The sequence below is a fragment of the Octopus sinensis genome, linkage group LG18 (assembly GCF_006345805.1).
Source record: "Octopus sinensis linkage group LG18, ASM634580v1, whole genome shotgun sequence".
NCBI classification, from domain to species: domain Eukaryota; kingdom Metazoa; phylum Mollusca; class Cephalopoda; order Octopoda; family Octopodidae; genus Octopus; species Octopus sinensis.
This window is the reverse complement of record NC_043014.1, coordinates 49,306,640-49,326,940: the sequence shown is the minus strand read 5'-3', so window position 1 is coordinate 49,326,940 and position 20,301 is coordinate 49,306,640. Positions and strand designations below refer to the sequence as shown.

The 20,301-nt window shown below is 38.9% G+C and overlaps 1 protein-coding gene across 3 annotated transcripts in view; it reads right to left on the bottom strand.

Annotated features, from left to right (window-relative positions):
• Positions 1 to 3,654: 3,654 nt before the first annotated feature.
• The window catches only part of LOC115221647 (histone deacetylase 6-like), a 74,539-nt gene continuing 57,892 nt past the window's right edge, over positions 3,655 to 20,301 (bottom strand). For all 3 annotated transcript variants that reach the window (XM_036511030.1, XM_029791849.2, XM_036511031.1), the window contains exons 23-28: positions 14,300 to 14,359; positions 13,044 to 13,094; positions 11,183 to 11,266; positions 9,748 to 9,854; positions 7,979 to 8,046; positions 3,655 to 3,695 (exon numbers count right to left, since the gene is read on the bottom strand). In XM_036511030.1, the coding sequence (XP_036366923.1) occupies positions 3,661 to 3,695; positions 7,979 to 8,046; positions 9,748 to 9,854; positions 11,183 to 11,266; positions 13,044 to 13,094; positions 14,300 to 14,359 (405 nt within the window). In that variant the 3' untranslated portion in view covers positions 3,655 to 3,660. The remainder of the gene's footprint in view (positions 3,696 to 7,978; positions 8,047 to 9,747; positions 9,855 to 11,182; positions 11,267 to 13,043; positions 13,095 to 14,299; positions 14,360 to 20,301) is intronic.

The window sequence follows — 20,301 nt, the reverse complement described above, 5'->3', positions numbered from 1 at the left end:
TTGTAGAAGCTCCTTCTATAAAATAAATATATATCCCCTCTCTCTCTTTCGGAGAGGCACAAGCACCTACACGCACATATACACACACGGCAGTAACTTCTGCCTGCCAAATTCAATCACAAAGCTCTGGTTGGCTCGGGGCTATAGCAGAAGACAACTACCCAAAGTGCCACGCAGTGGGACTGAACCCGAAACCATGTAGCTAGGAAGCAAACTCCCTAACCACATAGCCATGCCCATATATATATATATATATATATATATATATATATATATATATATATGTGTGTGTATGTATGTATGTACGTATGTGTAAGTATGTAAATGTATATGTATGTGCAATCCCATGGTCATTCATGACCAAAGGGGGATTTTATATAAATGTGTATATATATATATATCATCATCATCATCATCGTTTAACATCTGCTTTCCATGCTATATATATATATATATATATATATATACACATTTATATAAAGTCCCCCTTTGGTCATGACTGACCATGGGATTGCTCCTAGAAAGTTACCCTCTGAGGCACAAGTCCGGGCAAGGTTGTTTATGGAAGACCAGAAGTCACCCATGCATACCAGCCTTCCCTCTCCACACCACCAGTGTTATCCAAGGGAAAGGCAAAAGGGGCCAATGCAGCTTGGCACCAGTGATGTCGCAACTCATTTCTACAGCTGAGTGAACTGGAGCAACGTGAAATAAAGTGCCTCATTGAAGAACACATGACACAGCCTGGTCCAGGAACTGAACTCACTACCTCATGATTGTGCACCTGATGCTCTAACCACTGAGTCATATATATATAATAAAGAAATAAGATGTATGTATGTGTAAATGAAATGGACATGTGTGTGCGAAAGAGAGAGAGGAAGAGAGAGAAGAAGAGAGAGAGTAAGTGAATAGGTGTGTTGTCATATGTGTATATACATCAATACATATGTGTACATCTATTTTGTATGTACATGTGCATGTATGTGTGTGTGTGTGTGTGTATGAGAGAGAGTGTGAGTGAGTGAACGTGTGTTCTTATGTATGTGTAAGTGGTACACTCTCTCTCTCTCTGTTTGATTTTGTCTATATACCCCGAGTTACTTCTAATTCATATTTAAATACACACACACACACACATATATATTTATATATATATAGATAAGAAATTAGAATGACAAAGGAATAAACAATTATGTTATGAACGTCATGAGCTTACAGCTGTTTCAGCTATAAGATGCAATGCACTCGTAGTTGATTGCCTGAGTATCACCCTATAGCAGCATCAGAGTATATATATATATATTTATATATACCTGGACATCCTTGTTACTTCTTTGCTTTTTATTCACCTAACTTCAAGCTGTGCATACAATACCGGACTGACTTGGTACCTCAACTTAAGTACCTAATTCAACTGAATCTTAATTATTTCTGCATATATATATATATACACACATATATATATACATACATATATACATATATATAGAATTAAAAAGAAAATTTTTAAAAAGTTTCTTGATACAATCACAATATATTTGAAAATGATTTTCTTAAATCAAAAATTATTATTATTTATATATACATATAGCGCAGGAGTGGCTGTGTGGTAAGTAGCTTGTTCACCAACCACATGGTTCCGGGTTCAGTCCCACTGCGTGGCACCTTGGGCAAGTGTCTTCTACTATAGCCTCGCGCCAACCAAAGCCTTGTGAGTGGATTTGGTAGACGGAAACTAAAAGAAGCCCGTCGTATATATGTATATATATATATATATATATATAAATGGCGGTGCCCCAGCATGGCCACAGCTCATGAGCTGAAACTAGAATCAATCAATCATATATATATATATATATATATATATATATATATATGCATGTGTGTATTTGTGTGTCTGTGTTTGTCCCCCTAGCATTGCTTGACAGCCGATGCTGGTGTGTTTATGTCCCCGTTACTTAGCGGTTTGGCAAAAGAGACCGATAGAATAAGTACTGGGCTTAGAAAAGAATAAGTCCCGGGGTCGAGTTGCTCGATTAAAGGCGGTGCTCCAGCATGGCCGCAGTCAAATGACTGAAATAAGTAAAAGAGTAAAAGAGAGTATATGTGTGTGTGTGTATGAATTAGCACCGGTTGCTTCATTATATATAGAACTTCTCAGTTAGGCAAAGGCAGCAGCTTCATTTATGATGTTACTCAATATGGCCCTTTTCTGAAGTATGCAAATATCACCATCACCAATCCTCATTCATAATACTAACTGGTCAATTACATGTAATTTTCATGTATGAAATACCTTGTAACAATGCAGTGAATTCCTAACTGTTGATCAATTTATATGTGTGTGTGTGTGTATCTATGTATGTGTATATGTTAATACCAAATAGTGACAATGAATGCTCACACCGCATTGGTGGATAGATATTCTTATATTGTTTATTTGTGGATTAACAAAGCATCCAATGGTTTCATGCGCAGCTCTCTTCACAATTGTTGAATCATGACAGAAGGAAGTGTTGATACTCATCTCCAAACGGGAGAATTGTACCAACACACATGTGGTACGCTTGAACAATTGTGAAGATCTCTTCACATGAAGCCATTGTTTGCCTTGTTAACCCACAAATAAAATAAAGGACACACACACATGGATATATATATATATATATATATATATATATATATATATATATATATATATACGATAAAATTTTTCAAAAAAAATTCTATCAATGGCCAGCAAGTTAAAAAATACCTTTAAAAGTTAAATTGATAATAACGGAATGTTTTAGAAATTTGCCGGCTTTCTTTGAGATGCGTGATGAATTATATGGTTATTGGCAATGTGTCTATTTTCAGCATATTTAGCATTAGAATTTTTTTCTTTTGCACTGTGCTCCACTTTGGCACAGTTTCCATAGCTGGATGCCTTTCCTAATGCCAACTAATTCACAACATCTACTGGGTTGTTGTTTCTCTTTTATGGCACCAACACTAGTGAGTTTGGCATGTGACTTAAGAGACTATGAATCCCAAAAAGATTGTTTTTAAGGTAGGAGATGGGGGGGGGGGGCTAGAGTATAATAAAAGAAGAACAGAGCAGGTTCTTGTAAAAGAACTGCATAGGTAATCAACACATTTAATAGAGGCGGGGACAGAATAATCAGCAGGAGCTGTGAAGATACAAACATATATATATGTATGTGTATATATATTATATATATATATATATATATATATATATGTATGTATGTGTATATATATATATATATGTGTATGTATATATATATATATATATATATATATATATATATATATATATAGTACAAAGTAAGATAGGGGTTATGGGTGTAACCCACTATGGGATAGCATTTATCCAATAGACTGTTGGTACAGTACCCAGATTCTTAATACATAAATATTTTTAATTGCAATGCAAATATATATATATGATGTTCATATACCATTTCCAGAGAATAAAACACAAGCAGCGGAGCAAATATCTGAAGAATTTTCTTAGTCCTACAAAAAGAGAAAAGAGAAAAAAGATTGAAATACTAAATGACAATTATTGATTTAATTATTGTTAATTTAAGATTGATTAAAGATTGACTCAAAGGAGATTTCTGTAACTTACCATGATGTCTTTGGTGTATTTTAGTTTCCAGTCTTTTCTATCTTTGGAATAGGCACTACCAAAGAAAAAGAAAAATAATAATAATAATAATAATAAAAAAGGCCAAACTTTAAAAGATATAAAATTAGATGAATTTGATCACTTAACCCTTTAGTGTTTAAACTGGCCATATCCGGCCCAAATATTCTACATGTTTTATATTCAAACTGGTGATATCTAGCCTCTCACACCTAACCTACATTGATATTCTAAAAATAAACAATCTTATCATTGAAACTTCAAAGCTATAAGATAATGCATGACTAATTCAAACCAATTTGAGTAAAAAAATATTACATTTAATAGAGTAATCTGAACACTAAAAGGTTAATTACAACTCTCTTTACTCGTTTTACTAATGACTGGACCTGCACTGCTCAGCCAAAGGGCACCACTATGATGAAAGATCTCCACTGTTGGTTCCAGCCTCGTTCACACCATTATTTGATACACTTGTATTAGACATTTTCACTCTAAACTGAGGTTCGTGTTTTAAGATTAGCCACCAGCCAGTAGTTCTGTCAAGACACTTGTCAACCAACACTGAACAGCTCTTACTACCCATAAGTTGGGACTATTATTATTATTATTATTGAGTGAGCGAGCAGAGCATGCCATCAAAGTGACACTGGGGTAAAATATACGAAGCCCAGTATACCCATCATGACTACCCGTCTGATAAGGGTACACCAGGCACATGCATCACAACCATATGTGCGCGACATGGTGATCTCATATCAAGATAAGCAGCACATGACCTTGCAGGTGGAGCCCAGTTAGAATTTTCTTCAGATCGAGTAACCCATCCCGCTCAAAAGGTCCCTGAATAAGGGTTGTTTAAGGACGTTGAACGAAACACCCATGTTTCCAGAGGTGAATTATTCAAACCCCAAAGAATCCTTCTCAACACATGGCTATGATGCTCCCCCACTACTTCTGCTCATGATCAGAGATGCACATATCGTCAGCCACTAAGGGACATGCTCAACTGGTTAAGGTCAAACAACTGACAAGCAAATCTGTGGTATTGAGCAGAATATTTGCTGTAGCCCATCTTTTATACCAAGACAAAACAATTATTATTATTATTATTATTATTATTATTATTGTTATTATTATTATTATTATTATTATTATTATTATGTTGTTGTTATTATTGAGGCAGTGAGCTGGCAGAATCATTAGCATGTCTTATTATTATTATTATTATTATTATTATTATTGTTATTATTATTATTATTATTATTATTATTATTATGTTGTTGTTATTATTGAGGCAGTGAGCTGGCAGAATCATTAGCATGTCTTCCTGACACATAGGGCAAAGAAACTCAAACTCACAATATAAAATGGAAGGCCATAAAATAAAATAAACACACCAGATTGTTCATTTACAAAGATAAGTTGTGTGATAGAAAAAAAGAAAAGAAAAAGGAAAAAAGAAAGAAAAAACAGAAAATAGGAAAAACTGAAAACATTTCAGAGTCACAATGTTCTTCTCAATATGTGTGACGTACCAGTTACAACGATTTTTTGCACTTATTGTATGGATGAGATCATTCTCAAATAATTTTCAGTTCTTTTTTATCATTTCACATGGATAAATCTCCGTACTTGGCTTTTGTTGACTTGGAGAAATCCTTTGACAGGGTCCCCCAATCCCTTATCTGGTGGTCAATCCAGAAACTGGAGATAGGTGAGTGGTTGGTAAGAGCTGTACAAGCCCTGTACAGGGATGAAGTCAGTAAGGTGAGGGTTGGCAACAAGTATAGTGAAGAATTCTGGGTAGAAGTAGGGGTTCACCAAGGATCAGTCCTCAGCCCCTTCTTATTCATTATAGTCCTCTAGGCAATAACAGAGGAATTCAAGACAGGATGCCCCTGGGAGCTCCTCTATGCTGATGACCTTGCTCTAATAGCTGAGTCATTGCCAGAACTAGAGACAAAATTTAGGGTGTGGAAACAAGGTCTAGAATCGAAGGGCCTTAGGGTTAACCTAACAAAAAGTAAAGACTTAGTAAGTGGGAAGGCTGACAAATCACAAACCCCTTCAGGTAGATGGCCCTGCTCAATCTGTAGAAAAGGCACGGGTAGAAATTCCATACGATGTATCTGGTGTTAGCTATGGACATAAAAGGTGCAGCAATATCAAAGGAAGATAGTTTTTGTGCGTAGCAGATGCACAGAGGCTGAAGATGTACAGAAAACAGATTCCATCACATGCCAGGGAGAAAAACTAGAAGTAGTTGATAGCTTCCGTTACCTAGGCAACCAAGTCTATAGTGGGGGTGGTTGCTCTAAGAGTGTAGTGGCTAGAATAAGAATAGCCTGGGTAAAGTTCAGGGAGCTCCTACCTCTGCTGGCAGCTAAAGGCCTCTCACTCAGAATGAAAGGTAGACTGTATGATGCATGAGTGCAAACTGCCATGCTACACGGCAGTCAGTCATGGGCTGTGAATGCAGAGGACATGCATAGGCTTGAAAGAAATGAAGCCAGTATGCTCCACTGGATGTGTAATGTCAGTGTGCATACACGACAGAGTGTGAGTGCCCCGAGAGAAATGCTGGACATAAGAAGCATCAAATTTGGTGTGCAAGGGAGGTGACTGAGCTGGAATGGTCATGTGTTACGTATGGATGAGCTGGCAGAATCGTTAGCACACCGGGCGAAATGCTTAGCAGTATTTTGTCAGCCGTTACGTTCTGAGTTCAAATTCCGCCAAGGTCGACTTTGCCTTTCATCCTTTCAGGGTCGATTAAATAAGTACCAGTTACGCACTGGGGTTGATGTAATCGACTTAATCCGTTTGTCTGCCCTTGTCTGTCCTCTCTGTGTTTAGCCCCTTGTGGGTAGTAAAGAAATACGTATGGATGACGACAGCCGTGTGAAGAAGTGTCACATCCAAACAGTAGAAGGAACCTGTAGAAGAGGTAGACCCAGGAAGACATGGGACAAGGTGGCGAAGCATGACCTTCGAACATTGGGCCTCACAGAGGCAATAACAGGAGACTGAGACCTTTGGAGATATGCTGTGCTTGAGAAGACTCGGCCACTAAAGTAGGATCGCAGCCGTAGCTTAGTTGTTTCTTTTCTTCATCATGTTCACCGTCAGTCTTTAACAAAAGGTCTTTAAACGGAAAAGTCCTTATCTAAGAATACGAGCTGCCTCAAAAAGAACCCATGCCTTTTGGGGGACACTCACAGCTCTTGTCTTCATGCCTGAGCATTTCAGGTGCAACAATAGTTACTTGCACAATTGAACCTAAAGCTCCAATCAAAACAGGTACACACACAGGGCACGTCAAGATCTTTTCTACTTCCTTGTTAGTAACAATTTTTTTATGTAAACGCATTGCAATATTTATTATGAGTCATTCTCGATTTTTATACAACGTTGTGGTTGTCATAGTTATCACGACCACCATAGCCACCACCACCATCATCGTTTAACGTCCGTTTTCCATGGTGGCATGGGTTGGATGGTTTGACTGAGGACTGGAACGCCAGGAGGCTGCATCAGGCTCCAGTCTGATCTGGCAATGCTTCTACAGCTGAGTGAGTGGATTTGGTAGACGGAAACTGAAAGAAACCCGTCGTATATATGTATATGTATATATATATATATATATATATATTATTTCTTTATTGCCCACAAGGGGCTAAACACAGAGAGGACAAACAAGAATAGACACACAGATTAAATTGATTATATCGACCCCATTGTGTAACTGGTACTTATTTAATCGACCCCAAAAGGATAAAAGGCAAAGTCGGCCTCAGCGGAATTTGAACTCAGAACATAACGGTAGACGAAATAGCGCCAACCATTTCGCCCAACATGCTAACGCTTCTGCCAGCTCGCCGCCATATATGTATGTATGTGTGTGTATGTGTTTGTGTGTCTGTGTTTGTTTGTCCCCGCAACATCGCTTGACAACCAATGCTGGTGTGTTTACGTCCCCGTAACGTAGCTGTTTGGCAAAAGACACCGATAGAATAAGTACTGGGCTTACAAAGAATAAGTCCTGGGGTCGATTTGTTCGACTAAAGGCGGTAAAAGACTAAAAGAGATGAGCGTCTATCTTTTGATACAGACACAATACAGGCTACACTTCCAGGTTTTTGGGATAAAGTTTTCCGAAATAACCCAATAAGTTTATCATTAATTCCATGAAATATTCACGGATCCTGCTAGCTATCAATATGATTATGGTAGATGGTTTTGGCACAGTTCAGTTAGACATTTTATTGTGTTTTAATATTTCGACTGTTAAAATCCGAGATTTCCATTTTCACTAACCTTGGAATTTAAAACAGGGCCAGCTTTCCTTGAACTGGTTCTGGAACGAACTGATGGAAGAAAGTGTTCTGAAAATAGAAATATATAAGTACTTTATTAATTATTGATGTGTTTACTACTACTACTACTACTACTACCACTACCACTGCTGCTGTTGCCACTACTACTACTACTACTACTACTACTACTACTACTACTACTAATAATAATAATAATAATAATAATAATAATAATAATGATAATAATAATAAAAAGGGTACTCGTGTACCCTTATCAGATGTGTTGTCATAATGGGTATATTGGGCTTCATATATTTGTACCCCGGTGTCACTTTGGTGGAGGCACATGGCCTAGTGGTTAGAGCAGTGGACTCGCGGTCGAGAGATCGCGGGTTCGAATCTCAAACCGGGTGATGTGTGTGTTTTTATGAGTGAAACACCCAAGCTCCACGCGGCTCCGGCAGAAGATAATGGCAAACTTCTGCTGACTCTTTCGCCACAACTTTCTCTCACTCTTTCCTCCTGCATCTTGCAGCTCACCTGCGACAGACTGGCGTCCTGTCCAGGTGTGGATCCTATGCATCAAGGAAACTGGGAAACCGGCCCTAATGAGCCAGGCATGGCTCAAGAAGGAACAAGCAAGCAAGTGTCACTTTGATGGTGTGCATTGCTCTTACACTCAATTATAATCATAATTACAGTGGCACGTAAAAAGCACCCACTACACTCTCGGAGTGGTTGGCGTTAGGAAGGGCATCCAGCTGTAGAATCTCTGCCAAATCAAGATTGGAGCCTGGTGCAGCCATCTGGTTCGCCAGGCCTCAGTCAAATCATTCAACCCATGCTAGCATGGAAAGCAGAGTCAGGGAGCCAGCTACATCGAATCCAGTGGTACTTGTTTTATTAACTTCAAAAGGATGAAAGACAAAGTCGACAATGGTAAAATTTGAACTCAGAACCTAAAGATAGACGAAATGGCACTAAATATTCTGCCAGGTGTGCTAACGATTCTTTCAGATCACTACCTTATATAATATACATAGAAACTCTGCCAGATCAAATTGGAGCCTGGTGCAGCCATCTGTTTCGCCAGTCCTCAGTCAAAATCGTCCAACCCATGCTAGCATGGAAAGCGGATGTTAAACGGTGATGATGATGATGATGATGATGAATCCTTCGTACTATAGGCATAAGGCTTGAAATTTCGGGGGAGGTGGGGCTAGGTGATTCCATTGACCCCAGTGCTCAAGTGGTACTTATTTTATCAACCCTGAAAGGATGAAAGGCAAAGTGGACCATGGTGGTATTTGAATGCAGAATATAAAGATAGATGAAATGCTGCCAAGCATTTTGCCTGGTATGTTAACAGCTCTGCCGGCTCACTGCCTTATGTACATCATCATCGTTTAACGTCCGTTTTCCATGCTAGCATGGGTTGGACAGTTCAACTGGGGTCTGAGAAGCCAGAAGGCTGCACCAGGCTCCAGTCTGATCTGGCAATGTTTCTACAGCTGGATGCCCTTCCTAACGCCAACCACTCCGTGAGTGTAGTGGGTGCTTTTCACGTGCCACTGGCACAGGTCCCAGACGAGGCTGGCAAACGGCCACAATCGGATGGTGCTTTTTACGTGCCACCGGCATGGGGTAAAATACATGAAGGCATGCAACCTTATTGGAACAATAGTAGCACAGTGACATGGGACTAGATCAGAGCAGGCCTAGGGTTAAACAAGACAGTATGAACTCAATGACATACAGACAGACACTTACCTGCTATTTACTTCATGAAGTTTTAGGGGTTTCAGCTTGTCTCCCAGAAGTGCCAAAGTACAGGCTTCGAGATTTTGGTCCCATTCCTTGGTCAAACACTGACCATCCTTTTAATAAATAGAAATGAAGAAATATATATATCAGCCTATGATATATACACAAGTGTATGTGTATATGTGTCTGTGTATGTGTGTGTGTATGTGTGTGTATGTATGTTTGTATGTATATGTATATATTTATGTATATACATATGTATGTGTGTGTGAGTACATATATATATAGAGAGAGAAATAGATAGATAAACACAAAGACAGACACACAGACAAAGAAATAGATAGACACAGATAGATACATACATACATACATACATACATACATATATACATACATACATGTATACATACATATATACATACATACATGTATACATACATATATACATACATACATGTATACATACATACATACATACATGTATACATACATATATACATACATACATGTATACATACATATATACATACATGTATACATATATATATACACACATATATACATACATATATACATACATGTATACATACATATATACATACATGCATACATACATATATACATACATACATGTATACATACATATATACATACATGCATACATACATATATACATACATACATGTATACATACATGTATACATACATATATACATACATATATACATACATGCATACATACATACATACATACATGTATACATACATATATACATACATGCATACATAAATACATACATACATGTATACATACATATATACATACATACATGTATACATACATGTATACATACATATATACATACATGCATACATACATATATACATACATACATGTATACATACATATATACATACATGCATACATACATATATACATACATACATGTATACATACATGTATACATACATATATACATACATATATACATACATGTATACATACATATATACATACATGTATACATACATACATACATGTATACATACATACATACATGTATACATACATACATGTATACATACGTACATACATACATATATCGATATGATATATGCATAAATATATATAAAGCTTGAAACCATTGTTATTTCTTCTTCTCCTCTTACTCCTTTTTTACTGTCAACTTTATTGTCTCATCATCATCATCATCATCATCATTTAGCGTCCGGGGGGGGGGGAAACGGACGCTAAATGATGATGATGATGATGATGATGAGACAATAAAGTTGACAGTAAAAAAGGAGTAAGAGGAGAAGAAGAAATAACAATGGTTTCAAGCTTTGGCTCAGGGCCACCAGTTTTTTTAAGAGAGAGGGAAGTCGATAACAACAACAACAACAACAACAAAAATAATAATAACAATGATAATGATCTTACCTCGACAAAAAGGATCAGTTTTCCTGCTGCTAAAACCTTCAACAGATGAACAAGATGACTAAGTCCAGTAGAAGTGAGTGGGAGCTAAAGAAAGAGAAATTCGAGATTATATAGAGTTACTTAAAAATGTATACATACATAAATCTATCTCTCCCACTATATATATATATATATATATATATATATATATATATATATATATATATATATATTCACCATGATAGATTGTTAGCCACTACACACATTTTTTTCTCTCCTTGTTTCTTTCTGTGTCCCTTTCTGTAGAAGAGCATAGGCTCGAAACGTAAAATACTTTTTCTATTCCTGAGCGTTATACTAATACATCTGTTTGTTTTCTACACCACCTGTCTTCGTCTTTTGTTTTTCTCGTAAACTCTCCCTATATATATATATATATATATATATATATATACGTATATATATAAAAATTTATGCCAGCCATCAATCTTGTCTAAGCATGGAAGATGGACATTTGATGATGAGGAGGAGGAGCAGGATATATTCCATCAGGGTTGTTATTTAACAAATCATCAATGTTCTCCTTTCCCTTTTCCTTCCAAACTGTGATACAGTGGCAGTAAGTTATTTATTGAATACTGACACAGCTCATTTACATAATGGTGCAGGAGTGAGTAACCAGCAGCAATAATTAGTAAAAGATCTAAATGACATGGACAACCATGACATCAAAAGAGTGACCACATGCAAATGACATGACCTTTCATTCCTCTCTAACTTTATCCAACCATGCAACATGCATCACATCTTTATATATAAAATTGAAGTTGTGTGTGTGAGACTCTGTCTCCTCCGATTTAGATTCCTAACTACTCCCACATTTTGTGGTGCAGTTTAACCAAAAGCGGGTATCTTATAGTCGTCATTCATATCAAGCCCTTCTGGGTATTAGCACGCGTCTACGATGAGTCTACGATTTAATAAAAAAATTACCATAATTTTTCTGCCTTTTTAATGATTTTTGCTCGGGTTATATAAGGGAAGTAACTCTCTAAAAATGCTTATATAGTTATTTCCCTTACAAACCCGAGCAACGCCGGGCGATACTGCTAGTAGCCTATAAATGAAAGTGTCATAAGAAGCAACCGAAAAGCTTGACATGAGAAAGAGCATCCAAATGTAAGATACTGCCTCAAAAGGACCCCATGATAAGCATGATAATCATTCAAGCAAGAGATGTAAATAAATAAGTATATGGACTCCCTAAACATATGTATTTAGTTTTGCTGTGAAACCAGTTTGTAAAAGAACTATTTATCTGTAGTACCAGTAGAAAATGTTTTGATCATGTTCACTTTCATTTATACATGGCCACAAGATTACACCAGATAGAGACAGGGCTAGAGATGGATATCATAGAAAGAAATGTTCCTTCTCGAGCCATGCCTGGCCCATAAGGGCCAGTTTTCCAGTTCCCTTGGCATATAGGTTCCCCACCTGGATGGGACGCTGGTCCGTCGCAGGAGGAAAGAGTGAGAGGAAGTTGTGGCGAAAGAGTCAGTAGAAGTTCGCCATTACCTTCTGCCGGAGCCGCGTGGAGCTTAGGTGTTTCACCCATAAACACACACATCGCCCTGTCTGAGATTCGAACCCGTGATCTCTCGACCGCGAGTCCGCTGCTCTAACCACTAGGCCATGTGCTTCCACAATAGAAAGAAATGGGTTAAGTTGGTTGGGTCATGTGCTGAGAAAGGCTGATAGGGAGTGGGTAGGAGAAGCAGTAGAATGGAAATGGAAGCGTAAGATTACACTAAAAGCTGATTGACATTGAAAGGGTTAAAATTTAAAGAAAGTGCATATCAGTTGAATTATGATTATTTACCAGTTTCTGGGAACTTAGTTTGGCAGACAGCACAACTAGTTGAGGACCAAACTGAAAGGAAAGAAAAAGAGACGAGTTTAGTGGGTTGCAATGAAAATTAGATGATTGCAAATAAAGCTAGAGAATCATGATTACATTCAGAGACAGCAGACATCAGTTTAAGAAACGTAATAATAATAATAATAATAATAATAATAATAATAATAATAATAATGATGATGATGATGATGATGATGATAATATTAATTAATAATAACAACAACAACAATCATACTACTACTACTACTACTACTACTACTACTACTACTACTACTACTACTACTAATACTATAACTAATACTAATAATAATAATAAATGCCTTGATGCAGTACCAGGCAGTGGCTCTCATGGCTTCTGATCTTAACTGGTTCAAAGTGTTATCATGTACATTGTTTTGTCTTGGTATAAAAGATGGGTTAAAGCAAATATTCTGCTCAATACCACAGATTTGCTTGTCAGTTGTTTGACCGTAACCAGTTGAGCATGTCCCTTAGTGGCTGACGATATGTGCATCTCTGATCACAAGCATAAGTAGTGGGGGAGCATCATAGCCATGTGTTAAGAGGGATTCTTTGGGGTTTGGATAATTCACCTTTGGAAACATGGGTGGTTCTTTCAACACCCTTAAACAATTCTTATTCAGGGACTCAACCTGAAGAAAATTCTAACTGGGCCCCACCTGCAAGGTCATGTGCTGTTTATCTTGATATGAGATCACCAAGTTGCGCACATATGGTCGTGCTGCATGTGCCTAGTGTACCCTTATCAGACAGGTAGTCATGATGTGTATACTGGACTTCGTATATTTTATCCCAGTGTCACTTTGATAGCATGCACTGCTCTCTCACTCAATAATCAAAATAATAATAATGACGATATGATGATAATAATCCATTTTACTGAAGACACAAGGCCTGAAGTTTTTGTTGGAGAAGGTTAGTTGATTACATCAACACCAGCGTTTTACTGGTACTTAATTTATCAACACCAAAAGGATGAAAGCAAAGTCGACCTCAGAGAAATTTCAACACAGAATGCAAGGCCAGGTACAATACTGCTAAGCATTTTACCTGGTGTGCTAACAATTTTGCCAGCTCACTACGTTAATAATAATAATAATAATAATAATAATAATAATAATAATAATAATAATAATAATAATAACAATAATAATAATAATAATAATAATGATAATAATAATTATATTGTTACTGACCTGATAAGCCAATGGTAAAATTATTTGGTGGAAAACTGCCATATATTCTCCATCGCCAATCTGAAAGAAAGAATGTAAAGAACTGTTTTAGATGTGAAAAATATATATTTAAAAGCTTTTGTAAGTATAACTTGATACAATCACAATAATTAGCCTAATTTCGCTTAAAATTAAAGCTCATCAGTAGATTATCTGGCTTAAACCCAACCACCAGTATATATGAATGTGGTTACTATATACTGACAGTTGCATTTTAGCCAAACCATCCAGAGATGGAGCAGTCACCACTGATGAGCTTTAATTTTAAGTGAAACTAGACTAGTAATTCCATGATGGCGACCTGGCAGCTGGAGTCTTAGAGTAGCTGTCCACCGAAGTTCCATATAATATGGGAATGAAAAAGGAAAAGGAGGAAAATACAATGTTACTAAAACAAAGACACATTCACAAGTAGACAAACAAATGGTTTGATTAGGGTATAATCAATTTGGCGAGGAAACTAAAGAGAAAATATTACGACGATGACCACCACAGATCTACAATGGAAGAATTCACCACGTGTAGTTGAGGGTAAAAGAAATCGTTGAACGACAGTAAGTACGTCCAAAATTTATAAAGCAGTGACATACATACATACATAGATACTTGTAGCACACATGTATATACGTGCAGAGTGAAAATAAATCACACTATTTAATGTGACGGACTACACTGCAAAAAAAAATCAAAAATTTCATTTCTGTTTACAAACTTTCTCCGTGTCTATACGCACAAATACTTTTATGTATACACACGCAATATTTAAGAAAAAAAGGAATATACACAAAAAAGAACGAAACATGTGTATATACACACACAATATTTAAGAACAAGGAATATACACAAAAAAGAACGAATCAAAAACAAATATTTTATATTTTACTTTTATCGTATTGTTGTTTACATTTTCTGTCTCTACGGATGACCAGAACCAACAGAATCGCCATGGTGAAATCCATAGCGGCGTGCGATAAGACTGGTCGCTGCTCTAAAATAGAACACTGCCCAGAAAATCACACCTGCCACATCTGTACGGAACCCGAAAATACGTTCCGTAATCGCTGGGTCGAATGTGGGACATGTCTCATCTCTGTCTGCCTCCAATGTGCCACGGACTTTCAGAAGATCCCAGGCCAAAAAAAGAGCCATCATAATGCTATGATGGATAGACTCTGGAAGATGGTTCAGCTTAAATCTTGGACTTTTCAGTGTCAGGCCTGCGTGCCTCCACAACCGACGATTGTGTCTCCCCCTGCCACTCCCGTGGAGGAGGCGGAACAGCAACAGCAGCAACAACAAAATCAACCACAACCAGAGCAGCAGCAACAACAACAGCAGCAACAACTAGAGCAGCAGCAGCAGCAACAACAAAATCAACCACAACCAGAGCAGCAGCAACAACAAAATCAACCACAACCAGAGCAGCAGCAACAACAACATCAACAACAACAACAGCAACAACAAAATCAACCACAACCAGAGCAACAGCAGCAACAACAACAACACCAATTGACCAGTGCGGTTCTTGCAGAACTGCAACAATCGATCTGTGCTTTAAAAGGGGAAGTAGCAGGAATAAAAGCAACCATTCAGGTTGGACTCCACAATGAGGGGTCTTATCGGAATGCTCTGCTAAAGAACCTCCCTGTACCTGTACCTCTTGTCGCATTTAAGACCGCGGATTCTGCCACCCATGAAGTCATTGCCATTGGGGTGCCAGAAGACATGGCTGATCTTCAGGCTTTTGCTGCCAACTCAGCCAAAGACCTAGGCTGCGTTCCCCCAACGGGTGCTATCCGCCTTGGACGACCTGGCCCAAAACCTAGGCTCATCAAGTTGTCTTTTACGGACCCCACTGAGGCAACCTCTTACCATCTGGCCTCAGTTAAAGCTGGGCGGGAAAATCGGACCACCTTCCGAACACGCCCAGGCTTACCGTCCGATGTACGTCCGAAGCTACGTGTAGTGGCTTCCCTGAATAGGAACTCAGCTCTACAGGAAAGCTTCAGTCTTCGGGAAGATGGACAAATCTGGAGATTTGTCAAGACTGCTGAAACGTGGAAGAGAGATACCAGCTGGTCTGAGTGCTCTCTACCCACAATAACTAAAAAGACTACAGCAACTCAGGGAAACTAAGCCAGAACAACCTGCCATCCTCTACACACCATCATAAACTGCGAGCAGGGTACAAATTGTTGTCCTTAAATGCTCGCAGTTTATGCAACAAAATACATTTGTTCAACGCCTACGTCAGAAGTGTTGACCCTGACTTCATCACTGTCACGGAAACATGGGCGCATTCCTTACTCTGTGATGGGGTTTTCAACATTACGGGGTACAACCTCTTCCGTAAGGACCGCACTAACCGCCGTGGTGGTGGTGTGATGGTCTACGTTCGTTCAAATTTTTTGGTAATTCCTTGTGCCGATTTGAACGAATCACAAGAAGAAGTTTTTTTCTGTGACGTGCGTATGACCATGTCAACACTCCTGCTTGGCGTTGTTTATCGTCCCCCAAGTTACCATCGGGACACACAGCTTTGCAATGTCCTCCGAGCTGCTGCCAGGAAAACAGCCACTTATGTGTTTATTGCAGGCGATTTCAATCATCCTGAGATCGATTGGGAGACCTTCCATTGGCCACAGAGTGCAAACGATTTTGTTGAGCTTGTGCTGGACTCAAACTGGTCACAAGTAGTCACCTCTCCAACAAGAGGCGACAACACCTTGGACCTGCTCTTCACCACAACTCCTGAAGCGGTTATCAATTGCACTACGGAGGAACCTCTAGGTGACTCTGATCATGCTATGATCATCGCCAATCTGGCTCTTGCGGGCAACAAAAACCTGAACCATCTCCAATCTGCTTCCTTCGATTGGAAGAGAGCAGATTGGAACCTGTACCACACTGAACTACAGCACCCAAACTGGCGTGAATTCTACAACTCTGGAGATGTGAATACTATACTCCAGAGTATCCTGGACTCAATATGGGCAGCATGTGCAGCATCAGTGCCACGTAAACAAAAAAAGAAGAACCGCCCCAAAAGGGCAATTTGGGAAACTTCAGCGGTCCGACTTGCCAGGAGGGAACGTCGGACTGCTGAACGGGAATACAGGTTGCATAAATCAGACACCAACAGGAAGAAGCGGAATAAATCCTCCAACCATCTCAAGCAAGTGACAAAAAAAGCAGTGCTTGAATTTGAACAGTGCATAGCAGCCAATCCTGACAGCAAGGTTTTCTGGAAATATGTGCACTCAAAGCAGAGACCTCACTCTCCAGTGGGCCCTCTTCGCAACCCTCACACAAACCAGATCACTGACGACCCCAAGGAATGCGCAGAACTCATTGCCGAGTGCTATGCAAACATATTCACTGTTGAAAGTCAAAATGTACCATCTTCACCATCACTAACAGCAAACTCCATAACAACTATGGAATTTACACCTGCAATGCTGCGACGTCACCTTCAAAATAAGCGCAACTATGCCTCCCCTGGTCTCGATGGAGTTACATACCTGCTTCTCAAACGTGGCAGGCACTTCCTTTTACACCAGCTTTCTATTTTCTTCCAGTACTGTCTCAACAATGGTGCTACTCCGGAGCAGTGGAAAACTGCCAGTGTCATTCCTCTGTTCAAAAAGGGCGACCGCACATCACCTGTCAACTATCGCCCAGTCAGTCTCACTAGCTGTATTGCAAAACTGATGGAATCGTGTGTCAGAGAAACACTCTGGAACTTCTGGAGCTCTCACAGTCTCATCCGACCCTCACAATATGGATTTGTCCCTAACTCCAGCTGCAGTGACCAGCTTGTCGAGTTCCTTGAGGACATTACTCAGATTACTGACAGTGGCTCATGGGTGGATGTTGTCTACCTTGACTTTGCTAAGGCTTTCAACTCTGTGCCACACAAAAGGCTTATGGTGAAACTCTCTGCAATGGGTGTGGGGGATGACCTTTTTAACTGGTTGAAATCCTTCATCCTCAGCCGAAAGGAGGTAGTCACAGTTCTAGGACAGCACTCTACACCATATGAGATGTCATCGGGTGTACCACAGGGATCTGTCCTTGGTCCCCTCTTGTTTGTGGCATACATTAACGACATAGATGCCAATTTAAAGAATGCCACAGTATTGAAATATGCAGACGACATCAAGCTGTACCTTGAAATCAAGAGGACAGATCCTGATGTCTACAACTCTTTCCTGCAATCAGACCTAGACACAATGCAGCAATGGATCACAGACTGGCAACTGAAACTGGCTGTGGACAAGTGTACCACCATGCATTTTGGGAGAAAAAACCCTGCGTTCACATACTCCCTCCACAACACTGATATCAAGAAATCCTCTTGCGAGCGTGACCTAGGCATCACTGTCAGCAGTGATTTGCGTTGGTCAAAGCATATCTCTAAGATTGTCAGGAAGGCCGAGGGTGTCTTGGCATCACTCAGCAGGTCTTTTGTTAGCCGCTCTCCAGCCATCTATTTAAAACTGTATACAGCTATGGTACGACCACACTTGGAATTCGCATCATCAGTTTGGAACCCCTATCTTGCACAGAACATTGACCTCCTGGAATCTGTCCAGAGACGTGCAACCAAACGCATACCCTCCATCAGACACCTACCATATTCTGAGCGCCTTGTTTCCCTGGGCATGGATTCACTGAAGCTCCGGCGTTTGGCGACGGACTTGGTAAACACCCACAAAGTTATCAACCACCTCACCAACAACAACACTGAACACCTTTTTGATCTCCATGTGTCTAACACACGTGGACATGCCTACAAAGTCAGAAAACAATACAGCTCCCATGACTTTCGGAAACATTTTTTCACGCTCAGGTTGCTGAAGCATGGAATAAACTGCCTGCATCAGTTGTTGACTGCCATGACACTGCATCCTTTAAGGCCCTCATGCTTTCCGAAATCCGCCGAAACTACACCTGATTATATATACACTTTAGATGAGTTGTAGTGCACCTGAGCACTGTACACAATTATTATTATTATTATAGTATGACAATCTCACCTGCTGTGGGGTGGTTATCTCCCCTGTCAGTACATAGACATGTGCTTCTTTGTGGCTGTAAGGGCTTTTAGCTCTTATTTCTAGCAAGCTTGGTACTACCCTGTACTGTCAGTTATAATTAGTGACAACTGAATTTTTTTCCTTTTTCGTTTTATATAGCATATAACAGTCTTCGTTATTTTACATTTACAATGGAGTGGCTGTGTGGTTATTAGCCTGCTTACGAACTACATGGTTCCAGGTTCAGTCCCACTGTGTGGCAACTTGGGTAAGTGTCTTCTACTATAGCCTTGTGCCGACTAAAGCCTTGTGGGTTGATTTAGTAGACAGAAACTGAAAGAAGCCCGTCGTATATATGTATATATATATATATATATATATATATATATATATGTATGTGTGTGTGTGTGTATGTTTGTGTGTCTGAATTTGTTCCCGCAACATCACTTGACAACTAGTGGTGGTGTGTTTACATCCCCATAACTTAGCAGTTCGGCAGAAGAGACCGATAGAATAAGTACTAGGCTTACAAAGAATAAGTCCTGGGGTCGATTTGCTCAACTAAAGGTGGTGCTCCAGCATGGCCGCAGTCAAATGACTGAAACAAGTAAAAGACTAAAAGAGAGTATATATATATATATATATATACACACACACATATATACATGCTCCCACATTTTATATATCATGACTGAAACAAGCAAAAGAGTAAAGAGTATATAAAAATCTATAAACGCATAAAAATTCATAAATATAAATATATATAAAAGTGCAAGTCCATAAATGTACTTGCGAAATCTGAATGATGACTTTATACAGGTTTCTGACACCTTATGAATCATTTTGCATCCACTTTATCACCCTCTTCACTCGGACATCACAAGTACATTTATGGAGTTACACTTTTATATATTTATATTTATG